Source organism: Pongo abelii, chromosome 1 (assembly GCF_028885655.2).
Source record: "Pongo abelii isolate AG06213 chromosome 1, NHGRI_mPonAbe1-v2.0_pri, whole genome shotgun sequence".
NCBI lineage: Eukaryota > Metazoa > Chordata > Mammalia > Primates > Hominidae > Pongo > Pongo abelii.
In genome coordinates this window covers 94,696,950-94,717,250 of record NC_071985.2, presented here as the reverse complement: position 1 = coordinate 94,717,250, position 20,301 = coordinate 94,696,950, and the positions used below count along the sequence as shown (strand labels likewise).

At 44.0% G+C, this 20,301-nt stretch overlaps 1 protein-coding gene and 1 pseudogene across 4 annotated transcripts; one reads left to right on the top strand and one right to left on the bottom strand.

Moving 5' to 3' along the window:
* Nucleotides 1–3,297: 3,297 nt before the first annotated feature.
* LOC112130887 (U4 spliceosomal RNA) lies at nt 3,298–3,403 on the top strand (annotated as a pseudogene).
* A 3,837-nt stretch (nt 3,404–7,240) lies between these two features.
* Nucleotides 7,241–20,024, bottom strand: RIT1 (Ras like without CAAX 1). 4 transcript variants are annotated; one of them, XM_009243176.4, is made up of 6 exons: nt 19,865–20,024; nt 19,270–19,418; nt 19,064–19,120; nt 13,687–13,760; nt 13,267–13,458; nt 7,241–10,034 (listed from the first exon to the last, which is right to left on the bottom strand). In XM_009243176.4, the coding sequence occupies exons 2-6, from the start codon at nt 19,373–19,375 to the stop codon at nt 9,804–9,806; spliced, it is 660 nt and encodes a 219-aa protein (XP_009241451.1). In that variant the 5' UTR covers nt 19,376–19,418; nt 19,865–20,024; the 3' UTR covers nt 7,241–9,803. The 4 variants fall into 4 exon arrangements, with proteins under 4 accessions (XP_009241451.1, XP_003775600.2, XP_009241456.1 ...); XM_003775552.5 differs by having other exon boundaries at nt 19,492–19,976; XM_009243181.4 differs by having other exon boundaries at nt 19,828–19,912.
* Between the last annotated feature and the right edge of the window lie 277 nt (nt 20,025–20,301).

Here is a 20,301-nt window from a genome sequence, read left to right as displayed (position 1 = left end):
ACCACATCCAGCTAATTTTGTATTTTTGGTAGAGAAGGGGTTTCACCAGGGTCAGGCTAGTCTCGAACTCCTGACCTCGTGATCCACCCACCTCGGCCTCCCAAAGTGCTGGGATTACAAGCGTGAGCCACCGCGCCCAGCCACTGTACCTTGTTTTCTATAGACCTCTCACTCCAAGGTGCTTTTTCATGTGATCTCCTTATAACAAACTCCCAGAAAAGAGTTGCCCACCATCAGCTGGGCATGGTGGTTCATGCCTGTAATCCCAGCACTCTGGAAGGCCGAAGCAGGTGGATCACGAGGTCAGGAGTTCGAGACCAGCCTGACCAACATGGTGAAACCCCGTCTCTACTAAAAATACAAAAATTAGCCGGGCGTGGTGAAATACTCTGTAATCCCAGCTACTCAGGAGGCTGAGGCAGGAGAATCGCTTGAACCCGGGAGGCGGAGGTTGCAGTGAGCCAAGATCACACCATTGCATTCCAGCCTGGGTGACAGAGTGAGACTCCGCTTCAAAAAAAAAAAAAAAAAAAAGAGTTGCCCACCTAGTAAGGGCCTCCAGTACTGCTCTCATCCATCCCTCTTGTGGTCTGAAAAGGCAAACAGCCTAGTGCTTGGGCTTTTTTTTGAATACTTCAAGAGCAATGTAAGTTTAGACATAGGGCATCATTTTTCAGAAAGCTGAGAAAATATCGATTCTTAACTAGTATAACTTTTACGAGATGGTAAACTGGTGAACATCCCAATTGCCTAATACTGTCTATACTAGGGTCAATACCACCTTCTGGACACTTCTAAGAAATGCTCAAAACTCTGTTTGGCCTTCAGGAAACAAGGTCCTAAAGGAAGTCCTAAGGCTCAACAGGCCCAGTATTAGATGCGCTAACAAAATTTTGAATAAAAGTATGGGAATTCATGAGCAAGTCTTGTGTCTAAGCCTGGGGAGCTGGTAATTCACCTCAAATACTACTTCTTTTTTTTTGAGACAGAGTCCTGCTCTGTCACCCAGGCCAGAATGCAATGGCCTGATCTCAGCTCACTGCAACCGCCGCCTCCCAGGTTCAAGCAATTCTCCTGTCTCAGCCTCCTGAGTAGCTGGGATTACAGGCACGCATCATCACACCCGGCTAATTTTTGTATTTTTAGTAGAGGCGGGGTTTCACCATGTTGGCCAGGCTAGTCTCGAACTCCTGACCTCAGGTGATCCGCCCACCTCAGCCTCCCAAAGTGTTGGGATTACAGGCATGAGCCACCATGCCCAGACAGTACATTAAATCTCAATCTAATTGAAAGGCTCTGACAGGGCCATAAGGAGAAAAACTCATTTTCTTCATTCTTATTTACATTTTGAGACAGGGTCTTGCTCTGTTGCCCAGTCCAGAGTGCGGTGATATGGCTCACTGCAGCCTTAGCCTCCTGGGCTTGGTTAATCCTCACATCTCAGCCTCCCAAGTAGCTGAGTAGCTGGCACCACAGGCATGCACCACCACGACACACGTGCTACCACACCTGGCTAACTTAAAAATTTTTTCTGTGGAGACAGGCTGGTTGGAACTCCTGTGCTCAAGCAATCCTCTTGCCTCGGCCTCCCAAAGTGCTGGGATTATAAGCGTAAGCCACCATGCCCAGCCTATCTAGCTATCTGTCTGTCTATCTATCTATCTATCTATCAATCTATCTATCTATCTATCTATCAATCATCTATTGAGACAGGGTCTCACACTGTCACCCAGGCAGGTGTGCAGCGGCACAATCATAGCTCATTGCAGCATCCACCTTCTGGGCTCAAGCAATCCTTCCACCTCAGCCTCTCAAGTAGCTGGGACTACAGGCACACGCCAGCACACCCAGCTAGTTTTTAAATTTTTGTAGAGATGGGGGTCTTGCTATGTTGCCCATGCTAGTCTTGAACTTCTGGCTTCAAGTGACTGTACCACTTCAGCATTCCAAAGTGCTGAGTTTACAGGCATGAGCCACCACACCCGGATGAAACAGGACATTTTCATGATTTACATTCACTCACATCAAATCAGCTTCTTCTCACGCTTTTTTCCAAGTTAACATTTAGTTATTGTTTACCAAGCAGTTGAAATTGCTAGGTGTCCCTTACTCCTTCTCATTCTCCCACCATTCAATCCAAATCTGTGTCAGATTTTGCACGTTAGAATTAGAGGTGCCCACTGAAAAGAACTGAGATTCTAAGAACTGTGAGCTTTTTTTAAATTCACTGTTGAATTCCCAATGCCAACACATTGCTCGGCGTGCAGCGGGTACCCAAGAAAGGCAGGCAGGCAGGGAACAAAATATTGTCTGGGAAGCAGACTTAAAGCAAACATGAAAAGGCTGTCTCTTCTTCCTACTTATTCTGAGTTGGAGTTTCAAAAGAAGTTTGGTATAATGATCGGTTTTGGATTTGTCTTTTTTGATGATGGTGGTAGGTGTGTGTTAGTTGCAACTAGACCCATGTATTTCTCTTCAGGAGTCTAAGGACATGAAAGTAAGAGTGTCCAGAATGTTTTGGGTGGGAATGCACAATTTACTTCTCTGGCTGACTAGATTGATGTGCATGCCTTCCTGGGCAGCAGAGATTTTATGTTGGATTGCAGTGTATTGAGCACTTGGACCCATCCTCATAAAAGCCACACATTTCTCTGCCTCTGCCCCCTCACCTGCACACTCCACTGCCAGTAAACTAGGGAAAGCATTTTGTGGGAGATGTTTTGGAGCTAAAGTTTTTCTTCTGGCTCAGAGCAAACTGCAATAAACTCTGGCAATAACCAGCTCCAGGAAGGGCAGGAAATGACACATGGCCCCACTGCAGCAGCTTATGTTCAAAAAACTGAGTGACTTCATGATATGATCACGTGTGCTGTGGAATGTATGCACTGAACCAAAAGCTGCTCATCATGAGTTTTTTTTAAGCAAACATTATTAGATAAAGATAAACATTTCAGTAATTTTGTCTCAAGGCCAACTCATGGTTTTTGTTTGTTTGTTTGTTTGTACGCTCTGTCGTACAAGCTGGAGTGCTGTGGCGCAATCTTGGCTCACTGCAACCTCCACCTCCTGGGTTTAAGTGATTCTCCTGCCTCAGCCTCCCGAGTAGCTGGGATTACAGGCGCGTACCACCATGCCTGGCTAATTTTTTTTGTATTTTTAGTAGAGACGGGGTTTCACCATGTTGGTCAGGCTGGTCTTGAATTCCTGACCTTGTGATCTGTCCACCTTGGCCTCCCAAAGTGCTGGGATTACAGGCGTGAGCCCTGTGCCCAGCATATGTTTAAAAGTTGATTGGACAGCTTTGTACAGTGACAGGATTATAGCCAATGAGGCATGATTATTGCTAATTGAAAACTTTTCCCAATACCCTGGCATTGGCAATTTTTGAAAATCTCTATGGAGACTGAACTTAAAAAACAAGTTGATTGAAAAAAATTTTTTTTTTTTTTTTTTTGAGACGGAGTCTTGCTGTTGCCCAGGCTGGAGTGCCGTGGCACGATCTTGGCTCACTGCAACCTCTGCCTCCTGGGTTCAACTGATTCTCCTGCCTCAGCCTCCCAAGTAACTGGGATTACAGGCGCATGCCACCCCACCCGGCTAATTTTGTATTTTTAGTAGAGACAGGGTTTTGCCATGTTGGCCAGGCTGGTCTTGAACTCCTGACCATAAGTGATCCATCTGCCTCAGCCTCCCAAAGTGATGGGATTACAGGCGTGAGCCACCTCGCCTGGCGAGATTTCACATTTCTGTACGAGTTTGGAAAAGGCATAACACTACCAATGACTTATTAGGAGTCTACTAAATTTACTAATTCCTTCCTTTTTGAATTCCTATAACATTTCCAGTTTGAAGCATATGACTTATTACTTTAAGACTGACCTCTAGCTGTTTTATATATACAAATTTTATTTTATTTTATTTTTTTGAGACGGAGTCTCAGTCTGTTGCCCAGGCTGGAGTGCAGTGGCATGATCTCGGCTCACAGCAAGCTCTGCCTCCCAGGTTCACGCCACTGGCCTGCCTCAGGCTCCCGAGTAGCTGGGACTACAGGTGCCCGCCACCGCACCTGGCTAATTTTTTTGTATTTTTAATAGAGATGGGTTTCACCGTGTTAACCAGGATGGTCTCGATCTCCTGACCTCGTGATCCACCTACCTCGGCCTCCCAAAGTGCTGGGATTACAGGCGTGAGCCACCGCACCTGGCTATATATACAAATTTTATCTAAGCTCCAGAGCAGGGATAATATATATATATTTTTTGGTGTGTATATATATACAATATACATATACATATACGCATAAATAAATATATTCATTAATACATATATAAATATATATTTTATATATTATATATTATATAAAATATAATATATATTATATATTTATATATAATATATATTATATATTTATATATAATTTATAATATATAAATATATGATATATATTATATATTTATATATAATATATATTATATATTTATATATAATATATATTATATATTTATATATAATATATATCATATATTTATATATAATATATATTATATATATATTATATATCATATATTTATATATAATATATATTATATATATTATATATTTATATATATAATTTATATATTTATATATATAATTTATATATTTATATATAAATAAATAAATAAATATATATATATACACACTTTTTTTTAATACATCGTCTCACTGTTGCCCAGGCTGGAGTGCAGTGACCCGATCCTGGCTCACTGTAACCTCTGCCTCCTGGGTTCAAGTGATTCTTGTGCCTCAGCCTCCAGAGTAGCTGGGATTACAGGTGTGGGCCACCACGCCCAGCTAATTTTTTTTTTGTTTTGTATTTCAGTAGAGATGGGGTCTCACCATGTTTCTCAGCCTGGTCTCGAATTCCTAAGCTCAGGCAAACTGCCCGCCTCCACCTCCCAAAGTGCTAGGATTACAGGCATGAGCCACTATGCCAGCCCATATTCTATATTCCTCTGAATCACTCACAGCTCTTTAAAACAGTGCTTAATACATGGAAGAGGCTTATAAATACTTCACCTGAAATTCCATTACTTATTCTAACAGAGGTTACATTAGAAAATGGAATGCCATTAAGTATGAGTAATTTAATCAAAGAGGGGAACAATTTTTTTTTTTGAGATGGAGTCTTGCTCTGTTGCCCAGGCTGGAGTGCAATGGCACAATCTCGGCTCACCACAACCTCTGCCTCCCGGGTTCAAGCAATTCCAATTCTCTGCCTCAGCCTCCCCAGTAGCTGGGATTACAGGCGCCCACCACCATGTCCGGCTAATTTTTGTATTTTTAGTAGAGCGACGGTTTCACCATCTTGGCCAGGCTGGTCTTGAACTCCTGACCTCGTGATCCACCTGTCTTGGCCTCTCAAAGTGCTGGGATTACAGGCGTGAGCCACTGTGCCCGACCAGGGGAATGATTTTTTAAATCAAGTGGAAAAAAAAAAAAAAAGAGATGGAAAGAAAAATGGAATGCCACTCCTCCAGTACCTGTTTCTAGTGGACACTGACAGTTACTGACCATTCAAAAATGTTAAACAGGCAGGGTGCAGTGCTCACACCTGCAATCCCAGCACTTTGGGAGGCCGAGGTGGGCGGATCACTTGAGGCCAGGAGTTTGAGACCAGCTCGGCCAACATGGTGAAACCCTGTCTGTACTAAATATACAAAAAATTAGCCAGGCGTGGTAGTGCATGCTTGTAATCCCAGCTACTTGGGAGGCTGAGGCACAAAGATCACTTGAACCCAGGAGGCGGAGGCTGCACTGAGCTGAGATGGTATCCCTGCACTCCAGCCTGGGCGACAGAGTGAGACTCTGTTTCAAAAAAAAAAAAAACTTAAATAATAATGAAGACATAAAAATCCACTTCTGGGCCAGGCTCAAGCCTGTAATCCCAGCACTTTGGAAGGCTGAGGCAGGAGGATCGCTTGAGGCCAGGAGTTCGAGACCCGCCTCTACAAAATATGTAAAAATTTGGCACAGCATGGTGGCAGGTGCCCATAGTCCCAGCTACTGAAGAGGCTGAGGCAGGAGGATCACCTTAAACCCAGGAGTTCAAGGTTACAGTGAGCCATGATCACATCACCATACTCCAGCCTAGCAGACAGAGGGAGACTTTTTTAAACCAAAGACAGGCCAGGTACAGTGACTCACACCTATAATCCCAGCACTTTGGGAGGCTGAGGTGGGTGGATCACTTGAGGTCAGGAGTTTGAGACCAGCCTGGCCAACATGGCGAAACCGTCTCTAATAAAAATACAAAAATTACCTGGTCGTAGTAGTGAGCACCTGTAATCCCAGCTACTCAGGAGGCTGAGATGGGAGAATCACTTGAACCCAGGGGGCAGGGGCTGCAGTGAGCCCAGATCACACCACTGCACTCCAGCCTGGGTGATAGAGTAAGACTCTGTCTCAAAACAAAACAATCCATTTGTTTAACGCCCAAACTAGGTCCTCTCTACCAACACTGGTGGCCATTTACAGTAATGGAGATTAAATGACCTTCAGGTAAAAAGTTATCATTCTTGGCCGGGCGGGGTGGTTCACGCCTGTAATCCCAGCACTTTGGGAGGCTGAGATGGGCGGATCACAAGGTCAGGAGATCGAGACCATCCTGGTTAACACGGTGAAACCCTGTCTCTACTAAAAAATACAAAAAATTAGCTGGGCGTGGTGGCGGGCGCCTGTAGTCCCAGCTACTCGGGAGGCTGAGGCAGGAGAATGGCGTGAACACAGGAGGCGGAGCTTGCCGGGAGCCAAGATCGCGCCACTGTACTCCAGCCTGGGCGACAGAGAGAGACTCTGTCTCAAAAAAAAAAAAAAAAAATTATCATTCTTCCACTTTTCATTTAGTGTATTTACTTACAACAACTTTAAGTAACCCTTGATCAGGTAGCAAATGTGCTGTCATTCTCCATATGTGTTTTTCCTGTCTCCTCCCAAGAGGTAATCTCTTCAAATGAAGGGGGATTCCATGGCATGCTCCCTAGCACTTGACATGGGTGTTTTGTTCATGGTGGGCACTCAAATTTTTTGAATTCATATTTTGCAGAATATCACATCTCATGGTTATGTTTTTCTTAAAACAACTCTTTTGCAATGATTCCAAAGAATATCACATCTCATGGTTATGTTTTTCTTAAAACAACTCTTTTGCAATGATTCCAAAAACTCTACCCACTGATAGGGAAGCAAAGGAAAGCCCAAGTTGTTTAAAAGTTTTGTATTATGTCATACAAACTGTCTTCACATACAAGTGCATTAAAAAAATTTTCCCCCTCCTCCTCCCCAAACATCACAGTAGACCAATTCTTGCTAATATATGACAAAGTTAAAACGTATGTCCCCTCTGAATTCTAAACAGCTAATTCTGGACATTAACATCTGGATCTTATAATTTACTGGTCTGGTATGGGCATGAACAGTTCCAGTGCCTTTCAACTTATCCCTGAATTTTTCTCTTTTCAAAGTTCTAGGCAGTAATTTTAATGCCCTCAAATTAGATAAAGCTGATTACTTAGAGCTTATAAATTAGCTACACTTTATGACACTAAGAATAGAACTATGACTTATGCATATCATACCTGTCAAACTACCTAGCACCACAAATAGAACTAATATTAATGGATGGACTAATACAAGGATCTAATATATGACAGTGATAGTCTTAAAAACACCAATTTGTTATTTTCCTTATATATAATCCAAATTCCTTTCTATCCTTCTGGCAATGTTTCTACTGCCTGACTACCTTAAATCATTATATAGTGTCAATTTCTTGCTTGGACCAGGTGGGGGCTCATGCCTGTAATCCCAGCATATTGGGAGGACTGCTTGAGCCTAGGAGTTCGAGATCAGCCTGGGCAACATAGTGAAACCTCATCTCTATTTAAAAAAAAAAAATATATATATATATATGGCTTAATGTTAATAACAATTCCCTAGGTCACTAGTAATAAGAAGCTATGCGCTTTAAACTTAAAAGGTGCTAAACCAGTTTAAATGTAAAATATTCTCATAATAGAATTGCACTGTATTTTTTTTCTACTTTGATGCTTTTCCAAAGTGCTATAGTTCCTGTGAGATTTTTGTCCTACACAGAATCAAATTCTAGGTCTTTCACTTTTGGATGGCTGAGTACCATAAAACATGATTTATTTGGTAACAAAAATGTTTCCAGGAGTTTAAAAAGGGACCACTACTCAGAGCTAAAAAAGTTCTAACAGTCACTTTTTTAAAAATCTAGTTTATCATTAGTTTTATAAAGAAAAACACAACTCTGTCCTACTTCCTCTAATAAAAATGGAAAATATTAAGATGAGCTGTGTGCTTATAAAGAGGTGCTACACAAGTCATCTTACGTTTCTAGTCGACACAAACATTGCTTCAGTGACATTTAATATTCAATACAGGATGCATTACTCTTAGCATTTTTGCATCTACTCTCCGCATATAACAAGGTCAGATATCAAAACAGTCCTGATCTTAAAACAGACAACTCACTACCGATATTTAAAGCTGTTTCTTCCTAGGACTACAGTTCCTAAACTATGCACAGGGAGCAAAGTGGTATTCCCTTAGGATAAACTTGGTCAAGGCTCAGATAACCCTGAGGTGAACTTAGCAAAGTCCTTGTAAAGAAATCTTCAGATGAGAAACTCCACCTATGTGAATTTTAAAGCTTTAAGACTGACCCATTAAACAGAAATAGCAGATTTTCTCAGAGCACCGAGTCTAGTGATTGTCCACGTCAAGGAGGCACACACACAATTTTACCCACACCCCTGATGTCTCTTCTGTATGGAAAATGCAATCAGTGATGAAGGGCCAAAAAAAACATCTTGCCAGCTGTAGCTCTTTTACAGAGCACAAAGTGGGAGGAAGCAATTAATATAAATGTGTTGGTGTGTGCATCTGTGGGGAAAAAATAAACCTTTACAAGGCAATGGCTGATCCAACTATGAATTTTGATTAAACACGTTTAGTAATACAGTTATGATTCCCAAAATGTCTACCTTTGAAGGTAAAAAAAATAAAACCCTGAAATGAAGCGTAAAATAAGGTTCCCAGGAGAAACCTTCATCACATTTTATGTGCTTCTGGCTGTTCTCACTTATCCCGGTGAATTTGGGCCAAATGTGTACTTCTTAGAAAAGCGAAGCTTGTACTGAGAATACTGTTCTGAACCTACCTTTTTAAGTCCCTGCAAACATATAGTCCAACTTTCCCAAATCTCACCACTCCACAGTCTGCAACAGGTGTCAGCCCCACAGGTATCTGCTGAAATTTGGCACTGATCTCATTAGCCCCAATTTCCCTACGTGATTTTTGTTCAGTCTCTAGGAAGCATAGTGTGAATAGAAGAGACTGAGGTCTTTCTCTGGGATAGTCCCAGGAAATTGAAATTGAAGGATAATGTGGAGTGCAGAGCCAAAAACTTCCCTTGTGAACTTAGTCGAACACACATGGTATACATATTCTCCTGGGTATAAACAAATTTACATTAATTAATTAATAGCGCAACAGAACCCAAAACATTGGTAGATCAAATTCTAATGTGACAATTTAAAAGCAGACAGTGCTCCACTGGGTTAATAAATCATACTTAACTAAGAGACAATACTTTAAATACCACATCATTAAAAACTCCTAGTAGGCATGTCCCTCTTATCAGTTAGGAGAAAGAGCAAGCACCATACTCAGTACTGCAGGTTACTGGACTGCTTTGATACAGCACTGCAGTTCACAGATAAACACTTCACATCTTCTCTTCAAGTTACTGAATCTTTCTTCTTCCGGAATGGTGATTTTAGCCTCTTCCATACACTGTTTTTGGGCTTAGATTTTTTCTCCATGGCCAGTACTGCCTCCTTTTCTTTCCTACGTATCTCCCGGACAAGGGCATGGAAAACGTCATCAATATAGTAGCGGTATGCAGCAGATGTCTCAAAAAAGGGACAGCTGAATTCTCGGGCCAAGGCCAATCCTTCTTCCTTGGTGACCTTTAAAGGCAAAATGTGAGAAAAAGTAATGGTGAAAAACAATTAAATTGTCCAAAAACCTGAATGCACCACCACCTTAACACAAAGAAAGCTTCTCAACTCTGGAGGTGTTCAAGCATATAGCACTAATTTTTGTAATTTTAGGAGGCTAGATTACTTCTAAGGTTTCTTCTGCCTTCAAATGATGATTCTATTTCTAGTCAACTTTTTTTTTTTTTTGAGACAGTTTCGTTCTTGTTGCCCAGATTGGAGTGCAATGGCGTGATCATGGCTCACCGCAACCTCGGCCTCCCGGGTTCAAGTGATTCTCCTGCCTCAGCCTCCTGAGTAGCTGAGATTACAGGCATGCACCACCACACCTGGCTAATTTTGTATTTTTAGTAGAGACGGGGTTTCTCCATGTTGGTCAGGTTGGTTGTGAACTCCTGACCTCAGGTGATCTGCCCACCTCGGCCTCCCAAAGTACTGGGATTACAGGCGTGGGCCACCGTGCCCGGTCTCTAGTCTATTTTTAAGATACTTTTTGGAACAGGGAATAGTTTTAGATATCAAATACACAATCTTAATTTTCCCCATACTTTTTATTTTAAGAAAGATAAATAGGCTGGGCTTGGTGGCTCACACCTGTAATTCCAGAACTTTGGGAGGCTGAGGTGGGAGGACTGCTTGAGCCCAGGAACTTGAGACCAACCTGGGCAATATGGTGAGACCCTATTTTTACAAAATTTTAAAAAATTTAGCTGGGGCCGGGAGCGGTGGCTCACGCCTGTAATCCCAACACTTTGGGAGGCCGAGGCAGGTGGATCACTTGAGGTCTGGGGTTCGAGACCAGCCTGGTCAACATGGCAAAACCGTGCCTCCACTAAAAAAAACTAGCTGGGCATGGTGTTGGGCACCTGTAATCCCAGTTACTCGTGAGGCTGAGGCAGGAGAATTGCTTAAACCTGGGAGGTGGAGGTTACAGTGAGCCGAGATCGCGGCACTGCACTCCAGGTGTCGCACTCCAGCCTGGGCAACAGAGCCAGACTCCGTCTCAAAAAAAAAAAAAAAAAAAATTAGTTGGATGTGGTGGTATACACCTGTGGTCCCAGCTACTCAGGAGGCTGAGGTAAGAGGATCGCTTGAGCCCAGGAGGTCAAGGCTGCAGTAAGCCATGTTTGCGCCACTGCACTCCAGCCTCAGTGACAGAGCAAGACCCTGTCTCAAGAAAAAAAAAAGTTGGGTGCGGTGGCTCACGCCTGTAATCCCAGCACTTTGGAGGCAGAGGTGGGCGGGATCATGAGGTCAGGCGATCGAGACCATCCTGGCTAACACGGTGAAACTCCATCTCTACTAAAAATAAAAAAAAATTAGCCGGGCATGGTGGCAGGCGCCTGTAGTCCCAGCTACTTGGGAGGCTGAGGCAGAGGTTGCAGTGAGCCAACATCATGCCACTGCACTCCAGCCTGGGTGATAAGAGTGAAACTCTGTCTAAAAAACAAAACAAAACAAAAAAACGCTGGGTGCAGTGGCTCACATCTATAATCCCAGCACTTTGGGAGGCCAAGGTGGGTGGATCACCTGATGTCAGGACTTCAAGACCAGCCTGGCCAACATGGTGAAACCCCATCTCTACTAAAATACAAAAAGTAGCTGGATGTGGTGGCAGGCACATGTAATCCTAGCTACTCAGGAAGCTGAGGCAGGAGAATCGCTTGAACTCAGGAGTCAGAGAGGTTGCAGTGAGCCTAGATTGCGCCACTGCACTCCAGCCTGGGCAACGGTGAGACTCTGTCTCAAAACAAAATTAAAATAAAAATTAAAAAAAAAAGAAAGCTGGGCGTGGTGGCTTACACCTGTAATTCCAGCACTTTGGAAGGCCAAGGTGGGCAGATCATGAGGTCAGGAGTTTGAGACCAGCCTGACCAACACGGTGAAACCCCATCTCTACTTAAAAATACAAAAATTAGGCCAGGCGTAGTGGCTCATGCCTGTAATCCCAGCACTTTGGGAGGCCGAGGCAGGCGGATCACGAGGTCACGAGATCAAGACCATCCTGGCTAACACAGTGAAACCCCATCTCACTAAAAATACAAAAAATTAGCCAGGTATGGTGGCGGGCGCCTGTAGTCCCAGCTACTCGGGAGGCTGAGGCAGGAGAATGGCATGAACCCGGGAGGTGGAGCTTGCAGTGAGCAGAGATCGTGCCACTGCACTCCAGCCTGGGTGACACAGCGAGACTCTGTCTCAAAACAAAAAATTAGCCGGGCGTGGTGGCACGCACCTGTAATCCCAGCTACTCAGGAGGCTAAGGCAGGAGACTCGCTTGAACCCAGGAGGAGGAGGTTGCAGTGAGCCGAGATTGTGCCACTGCACTCCAGCCTAGGCAACAGAGTGAGACTCCGTCTCAAAAAAAAAAAAGAAACACAAAGGAAGGGAAAGAGATATATGCTTACACTAAAATATTGAAAACTATTAGGAGCCCATAATTGATACATCTAATTATGGATATGCCATAATTTCTACTTTTGGACAGTTAGACTGTTTCTCATTTTCTGCTACCATAAATGGCCTTGCAATGAACATGTTATATATAAATCCCTAAAAATTTTTTCCAATGGAGATTAACAGAGAAGCATTATGAATTTGACTAATATCAAACTACTTCCAGCCAGGTGAGGTGGCTCACACTTGTAATCCCAACACTTTGGGAGGCCAAGGCAGGAGGATCACCTGAGTCCAGGTGTTCAAGATCAGCCTGGGCAACATAGTGAGATCCTGTCTCCACAAAAAGTAAAAACAATTCGCTGGGAGTCGTGTCACACGCCTGTGGTCCCAGCTACCCTCAAAGCTGAACTGGGATGATTGCTTGAGCTGGGGAGGTAGAGACTGCAGTGAGCTGTAGCCCCAACCTCACTGCAACTTCCACCTCCCCAGGTCAAGGGATCCTCCCACCTCAGCCTCCCAACTAGCTGGGACCACATGTGCATGCACCACTATGCCCAGCTATGTTTTTTTGTATTTTTTGTAGAGATGGGGTTTCACCATGTTGCTCAGGCTGGTCTCAAACTCCTGACCTTAAGTAACCTGCCCACCTTGGCCCCACAAAGTGCTGGTGTGAGCCACCTCACCCAGCCTGATTTTCTATTTTAAGGCAAAAAAATCTGTAAGCCAAGCCAAGAATCTGTAAGCCAAGAAACAAAAATGACTAATTGTACAAGATTATAGACAGTATTTTCTTCTCTATCCTCACCTGTCTTAGCTGTTTGAGATCTGACTTGTTTCCCACAAGAACCACAGGTGTATCATCTGTACGTCGGACTCGATAAATAAGCTGTTTAAACTCACGAACTTCATGGAAACTTCGACGATCCGTGATAGAGTAACAGATGATAAACCCTTCTCCTGCCCTCATATACTGGTCCCGCATGGCTGTAAACTCTGCCTAGAGGGAAACAAGGGTCATTATGTATTGACGCAATCTAGCGCAACTACACACACAATTAGCTATTTCTTTCAGATTAAAGAAAATGCATGTCAATTACCTGCTATCCTGAGTCAGAGTGCATGAAAAATTAAGAGAGATAAACTAGTGATCTTCTCTGCGTAGGACTTCCCCTCCCCTTTGCTAGAGTAAAAAAGCCTTTACTCATAACATTCTGGGATTTAATACCTGTCCAGCTGTATCCAAAATGTCCAGATTGGCAGGCTCATCATCAATACGGATCCTGATCTTATAAGCATCTTCTACAGGAGGGAAGAAAGGTGTACTATAAAGTCATAAATGCAGGAAGAAATGCCTATTTAAAACTCATCTTACAGAGTAGTACATTGTATCCAAATTCGTTAAATGCCCGCATTTTCTCAGGAAGCATGCTAAATCCACTGAGATACATAAACTGAGTCTTCAGCTGAAGTTTTTTTTTCCACATAGGTGATGATGTAGTTTATTCATAGCTGAAGATTTCGCCTACAATTCTAAGCTAAAAAAGGATTCTGAGAAGATGTCTTTCTTAAAAAAATTAGGCCAGCTGGGTACAGTGGTGACTGCCTATAATCCCAGATACTTGGGAGACTGAGACAGGAGTATTGTTTGAGCCCAGGAGTTCAAGACCAGCCTGGGCAACACAGCAAGAGCTCATCTTTTTTTTTTCTTGAGACAGGGTCTCACTGTCACCCAGGCTGGAGTGCAGTGGTGCAATCTCGGTTCACTGTAGCCTTGACTTCCCAGGCTCCAGTGATTCTCCCACCTCGGCCTCCCAAGTAGCTGGAACTACAGGCGTGCTACCATCATGTCTGGCTAATTTTTTGTATTTTTGGTAGACATAGGGTTTTGCAATATTGTCCAGGCTAGTCTCGAACTCCTGGGTTGAAACAATCCTCCTGTCTTGGCCTCCCAAAGTGCTGGTATTACAGGTGTGGGCCACTGCACCCAGCGGAGACCCCATCTCTTAGGGGAAAAAAACAGAAATTAGGCCTGAAAAGTAACTTTACCATTTATTAAATAGTTATTATCTACCAAATATTATACTAAGTAGCTTATATATATTAATTCTTCAATAATCACAATAATTCAATGAAGTAGGCATTATTACCTCCATTTTACAGCTAAAGAATTCAACTTGAAAATATTAATGTCTTCTCTAAATTAGTTAATTAGTGACAGAATGAGGATTAAAACCCAAGACTGCTGAACTGAAAAGCATTATTAACCATGTGTTATACTTCCTCCTCATTACTACAAAAAAGGAAAAAAATATATAATTCCCTTTTTTTTTTTTTTTTTTTGAGACAGGGTCTCACTCTATCACCCAGACTGGAGTGCAGTGGCATGATCTCGGCTCACCACAACTTCTGCCTCCCAGGCTCAAGGGATTCTCCTGCCTCAGCCTCCTGAGTAGCTGGGATTACAGGCACATGCCACTACTGCCCGGCTAATTTCTGTAGTTTTAGTATAGACAGGGTTTCACCATGTTGGCCAGGCTGGTCTTGAACGCCTGACCTCAAATGATCCACCTGCCTCAGCCTCCCAAAGTGTTGGGATTACAGGCGTGAGCCACCGCACCCGGTCTAATTGACTATTTTCTAAATAATCCACAGTTTCGTAATTTCTCTTTTCTGAAAGCAAATTTCTTTATGCATATTACTATAGTAATCTTGGAAAATATAGAAAATTAAAAAGAGAAAAAAAACCACTCAATATTTCATTCACTTAACAACTGCTGCTTACATCTCAATGTATTTCCTTTTAACATTTTTTCTTGAATTCCTGCTTCTGACTCTTCCTCAAAGATGAAGAGCTCATTAAATCAATGCTTCTCAATTATTCATTAGGATTAGTGAGTTGTGAAATGTACTTAATGGGCCGGGACCAGCATTAAAATAAACAAGCAGAAACGTAAATAAAAATAGAAAATACCAGGCCGGGCGCAGTGGTTCACGCCTGTAATCCCAGCACTTTGGGAGGCTGAGGTGGGTGGATCACCTGAGGTCAGGAGTTCAAGACCAGCCTGGCCAATGTGGTGAAACCCCATCTCTACTAAAAACACAAAAATTATCTGGATGTGGTCACAGGCGCCTGTAATCCCAGCTACTTGGGAGGCTGAGGCAGGAGAATCGCTTGAACTGGGAGGCGGAGGTTGCAGTGAGCCAAGATTGTGCCACTGGACTCTAGCCTGGGCAACAGGAGCAAAATTCTCCATCTCAAAAAAAAAAAAAAAAAGAAAATACCAGAGTGGGTGAGGTACGGTGGCTCTCACGCCTGTAATCTCAGTGCTTTGGGAGGTCCAGGAGGGAGGATCACTTGAGCTCAGGAGTTTGAGACCAGCCTGGGCAACAGAGCAAGACCTCATCTCTACTAAAAAACCAAAAATATTAGCTGGGCTTAGTGGCCTATGCCTGCAGTCCCAGGTATTTGGTAGGGTGAGGTGGGAGGATCACTTGAACCCAGGGGGTCCAGGCTGCAGTGAGCCAAGATCACAACACCGCACTCCAGCCTGGGCAACAGAGTGAGACCCTGTCTCAAAAAAAAAAGAAAATATCAGAGTGCACCAGATGCAGTGAGGTAAAGTTTCATAATATTTTAGCTACACATACACATGCACTTGTGTATATAATTTATATATACACATGCACACATTCATATGCTTTTTTTTTTTTTTTTTTTTTTTTTGAGGCAAAGTCTCACTCTGTTGCTCAGGCCAGAGTGCAGTGGTGCAATCTCGGCTCACTGCAACCTCTGCCTCCTGGGTTCAAGGAATTCTCCCACCTCAGCTTCCTGGGTAGCTGGGATTACAGGCATGCAGCAGTAACACGCCCAGCTAATTTTTGTATTTTCAGTAGAGACGGGGTTTTACCATGTTGGCCAGGCTAGTCTTGAACTCCTGACCTCAGGTGCCTAGGCCTCCTAAAGTGCTTCAATTACAGGATTACAGGCTTAGGATTACAGGCGTAAGCCTCCGTGCCCGGCCTTGTATGCTTTTGTATCTCTACCAGTTACAATGTGAAGTTTTTCTGAGTTTACAGCCAGAGCTGGAAATCAAATGCACTAAATTATAAACTCAAGAACAGAAACCTCATCTTTTTGATCACCACTGTACCCTGAGGGTAAGCAGTGCTTGGCACATAATAGAAACTCAGGAGACATAAGTATTTGCTGTTGAATCAGTTAATATTGCCAGGAGAGTAGTTAACTGGAGGAAAATCGATTAAAACAGATAACTCTTACAGGAGACGAGTATTTGAGTTTTACTTTAAAGAAAGGAAAAGATGCGGCCGGGCGCAGTGGGTCACGCCTGTAATTCCAGCACTTTGGGAGGCTGAGGCAGGCGGATCACGAGGTCAGGAGATCGAGACCATCCTGGCTAACACAGTGAAACCCCATCTCTGCTAAAGCTACAAAAAATTAGCCGGGCGTGGTGGCGGGCGCCTGTAGTCCCAGCTACTCAGGAGGCTGAGGCAGAAGAATGGCGTGAACCCGGGAGGCAGAGCTTGCAGTGAGCCAAGACCGCGCCACTGCACTGCAGCCTGGGTGACAGAGCCAGACTTCATCTCAAAAAAAAAAAAAAAAAGAAAGGAAAAGATGCTTCTGGACTTCTCAAGTAAATATGCGTAAGCCCTAAATTCATTTTATTCCTAGAACTCCCGCCATAATTTGAATCTCTGAACAATGTTTTTTTATTTTTTTGAGACAAAGTCTCGCTCTTATCCCCCAGGCTGGAGTGTGATGGCGCTATCTCCGCTGACTGCAACCTCCGCCTCCCAGGTTCAGGCAATTCTCCTGCCTCAGCCTCCGCAGTAGCTGGGATTACAGGCACCCGCCACCACGCCCGGCTAGTTTTGGTATTTTTAGTAGAGATGGGGTTTCACCATGTTGGCCAGGCTGGTCTCGAACTCCTGACCTCAGGTGATCCACCCACCTCGACCTCCCAAAGTGCTGGGATTATAGGCATGAGCCACCGCGCCCGGCCTGAATCTCTGAACAATGTTCTAAATTTGATATAGTACATGAAAAAGTCAAGACTTTTTCTATTTTTCCCATCCCTGGAATCATCTGCTGTATGAAATGACCATACCAAAGCTGGGCCACCACGAAACATTATTGGCTTTGTGGGAAACAGAGCAGCAGAGGCCTGACCCAATGGAAATCCTTCCTAGAGAACTAGGATCATAGCAAAGAGTGTCACATACTGAAAATAACAAGGCCGGGTGCAGTGGCTCACGCCTGTAATCCCAGCACTTTGGGAGTCCGAGGTGGGGGGATCACGAGGTCAGGAGATTGAGACCATCCTGGCTAACACGGTGAAATCCCATCTCTACTAAAAATACAAAAAAAAATTAGCAGGGCATGGTGGCGGGCGCCTGTAGTCCCAGATACTCGGGAGGCTAAGACAGGAGAACAGCATGAACCTGGGAGGTAGAGCTTGTAGTGAGCCGAGATCGTGCCACTGCACTCCAGCCTGGGCAACAGGGTGAGACACCGTCTCCAAAAAAAAAAAAAGAAAAAGAAAATAACAGTACAGCTGACTTTCTGTGCCCTCTCCCATTCCCACATCCATTTTCCTTTCATATTAGGATATAAACCCTTAGAATCAAACCTGCTTCCTTATGGTTTAGGAATAACAGTAATGTTCTTAGTCTTTGTAGAGACTAGCAATTAAAAAAAAAAAAGTCAAAGCAAACAAAATGACTTTTTTACTCTACTAGCGTTCTGCAACAAGAGTTAAGGACCATAAAAGACATCGGAGGGCTGGGCGCGGTGGCTCACACCTGTAATCCCAGTACTTTGGGAGGCCGAGGTGGATGGATTACTTGAGGTCAGGAGTTTGAGATCAGCCTGGCCAACATAGTGAAATCCCATCTCTACTAAAAATACAAAAATTAGCTGGGTGTGGTGGCAGACACCTGTAATCCCAGCTACTCAGGAGGCTAAGGCAGGAGAATTGCTTGAACCCGGGAGGCGGAGGTTGCAGTGACCGGAGATCGCGCCATTGCACTCCAGCCTGGGAGACAGTGTGGGACTCCATGTCAAAAAAAAAAAAAAAAGAAAGACATGAGAGAAGACATTACTATGTAATGAACTGAAGATATAAGGAAGTAAATGAAGAGCTCGAAGTGCAAGATGTCCAGGCTTGGCATGTCTGGGTTGTAAGAGTTCAGCAGCCTGGCTCTACTCGTTTTTCTGCTTCCTTTTGTGGAAGTTCAAACCAGCTGACTCACAGTTACTGAGCGAGTCTCAAGTCATACCCTTAGAGAAGTGACAGCAAGAAAAGGCTTCGTTAAGTGGCCTGTATACAACCATAAAAAAATACAACAAAGAGAGTTGTCCCATTAATGTTCAGTAAGAGACTAAGACTAAATATGGCTTATGACATAAAGTCTGAAAAAAAAGAAATATTCAGTTGCTTACCAATTGCTGATACCCTTGTTTCTAAATAAATCTGAATTAGACTCCAAAAAAAGCTCAGAATATAAATAGTTAGAAACCACTGATAGTCATTAAGATATTTTTATGGGGTATATTTGGAAATATAAGTGATGATCTGGCTTACCAATGGTGGGATCATGATCTTCTGGGAATCGGTGGCTGATGAACTGCATGGTCATGGCTTCAAAAGAAGAAATAAAAGTCAAATCCTCACAAAGGTGACCCACAGAGAGAATTTTAAGTATTAACATTGCAAGATAGCAAGTATCCCATCTGGTCATTTAAGTACTTTTCATCCATGCTTCCTGTCAAATGGAAAATGTTACCTACCACTCTTCCCTACACCACCAGCACCCAGCATCACTAGTTTGTACTCCCGTGAGAGCCCAGCGGGGCTGCTACAGCAGCTACCAACTGGGCGAGTTCCAGAATCCATTGTCCTCTTGGGGCCTTCCTGGGCTGCCCCGAGGAAAAGCCACCTAGAAAAGGAGGAGGAAATGCTTAATCCAGGATGGAGACACCATGGCGACAGCCCTCAAGCCAGTGCCTTACCTTTCCATACATACTCTGGCCTGTCCCTCTTGCTCACCACTGCACCCTTTCTGGTGGCCCTAAGAAACCCCCCACATCTTCACCCTCCCTCCTAAACAGTTCAGTCACATGACACATCACAGGTTTTACTTTTTCCAAAGAGAAAAATAAAAAGATACAAATAAATTTAGGTCCCGGCACAGTAGGGACAAGGAGAAAGTTTTGGGAAGAAAGGGATGCGGTCCCTTAGGCCGCAGGAGTCCTCTCACGTCTGCGGTACCCGAGGTTCCGCCCCCTCCCCATTCTCCTCCGAACCCCCTCCCCACCCCCAGCTGCTCCTCCGTCGCCACTCCCCACCCCTCTGCCTCACAAGCCGACGCCCTGCTGCTCCTACTGGTCAGTGGGGACTGGAACACCACAGCCGGTCAGGTCACGCACTTCGTCTTCCTTCACTCGCGGAGGCTCCGGCACTGACCTGTGACCCCTCCCGCACCCGGGTAAGATGGCGCCACCGGCGCCCAAGTCGCGGAAGGAGGGGCGGGGCCACTCAGTGACGCCCACAGCCTACCCCGCCCTCTTCCCTCCCCTCCCAGGTCCCTAAAACCCAGTTCCGGGACTCACCGCTGAAGGCCCTCTGGTCACCTACCCAACGTAGGGTGTATGCACTCACAGACAAGGGTATTTAATCACGAGTAGAAAGTAAATTATTTATACAAAAGGGAAGGGAGTACGTGGTAAGAGACATGCAGGGACACTTAAATTAACAACTTACCGAGGGTTGTTTGCTGCTTGTGGTGAAAAAAAAAAAAAAAAAAACCCGAAACTAATTTG

Coding starts and splice junctions, on each gene's coding strand:
- RIT1 (XM_003775552.5), bottom strand. Junction 19,121..19,269: donor TGGTGGTGTAGGGAAGAGTG/GTAGGTAACATT, acceptor CTTCTTTTGAAG/CCATGACCATGCAGTTCATC. Junction 13,459..13,686: donor TTTTGGATACAGCTGGACAG/GTATTAAATCCC, acceptor GTTTCCCTCTAG/GCAGAGTTTACAGCCATGCG.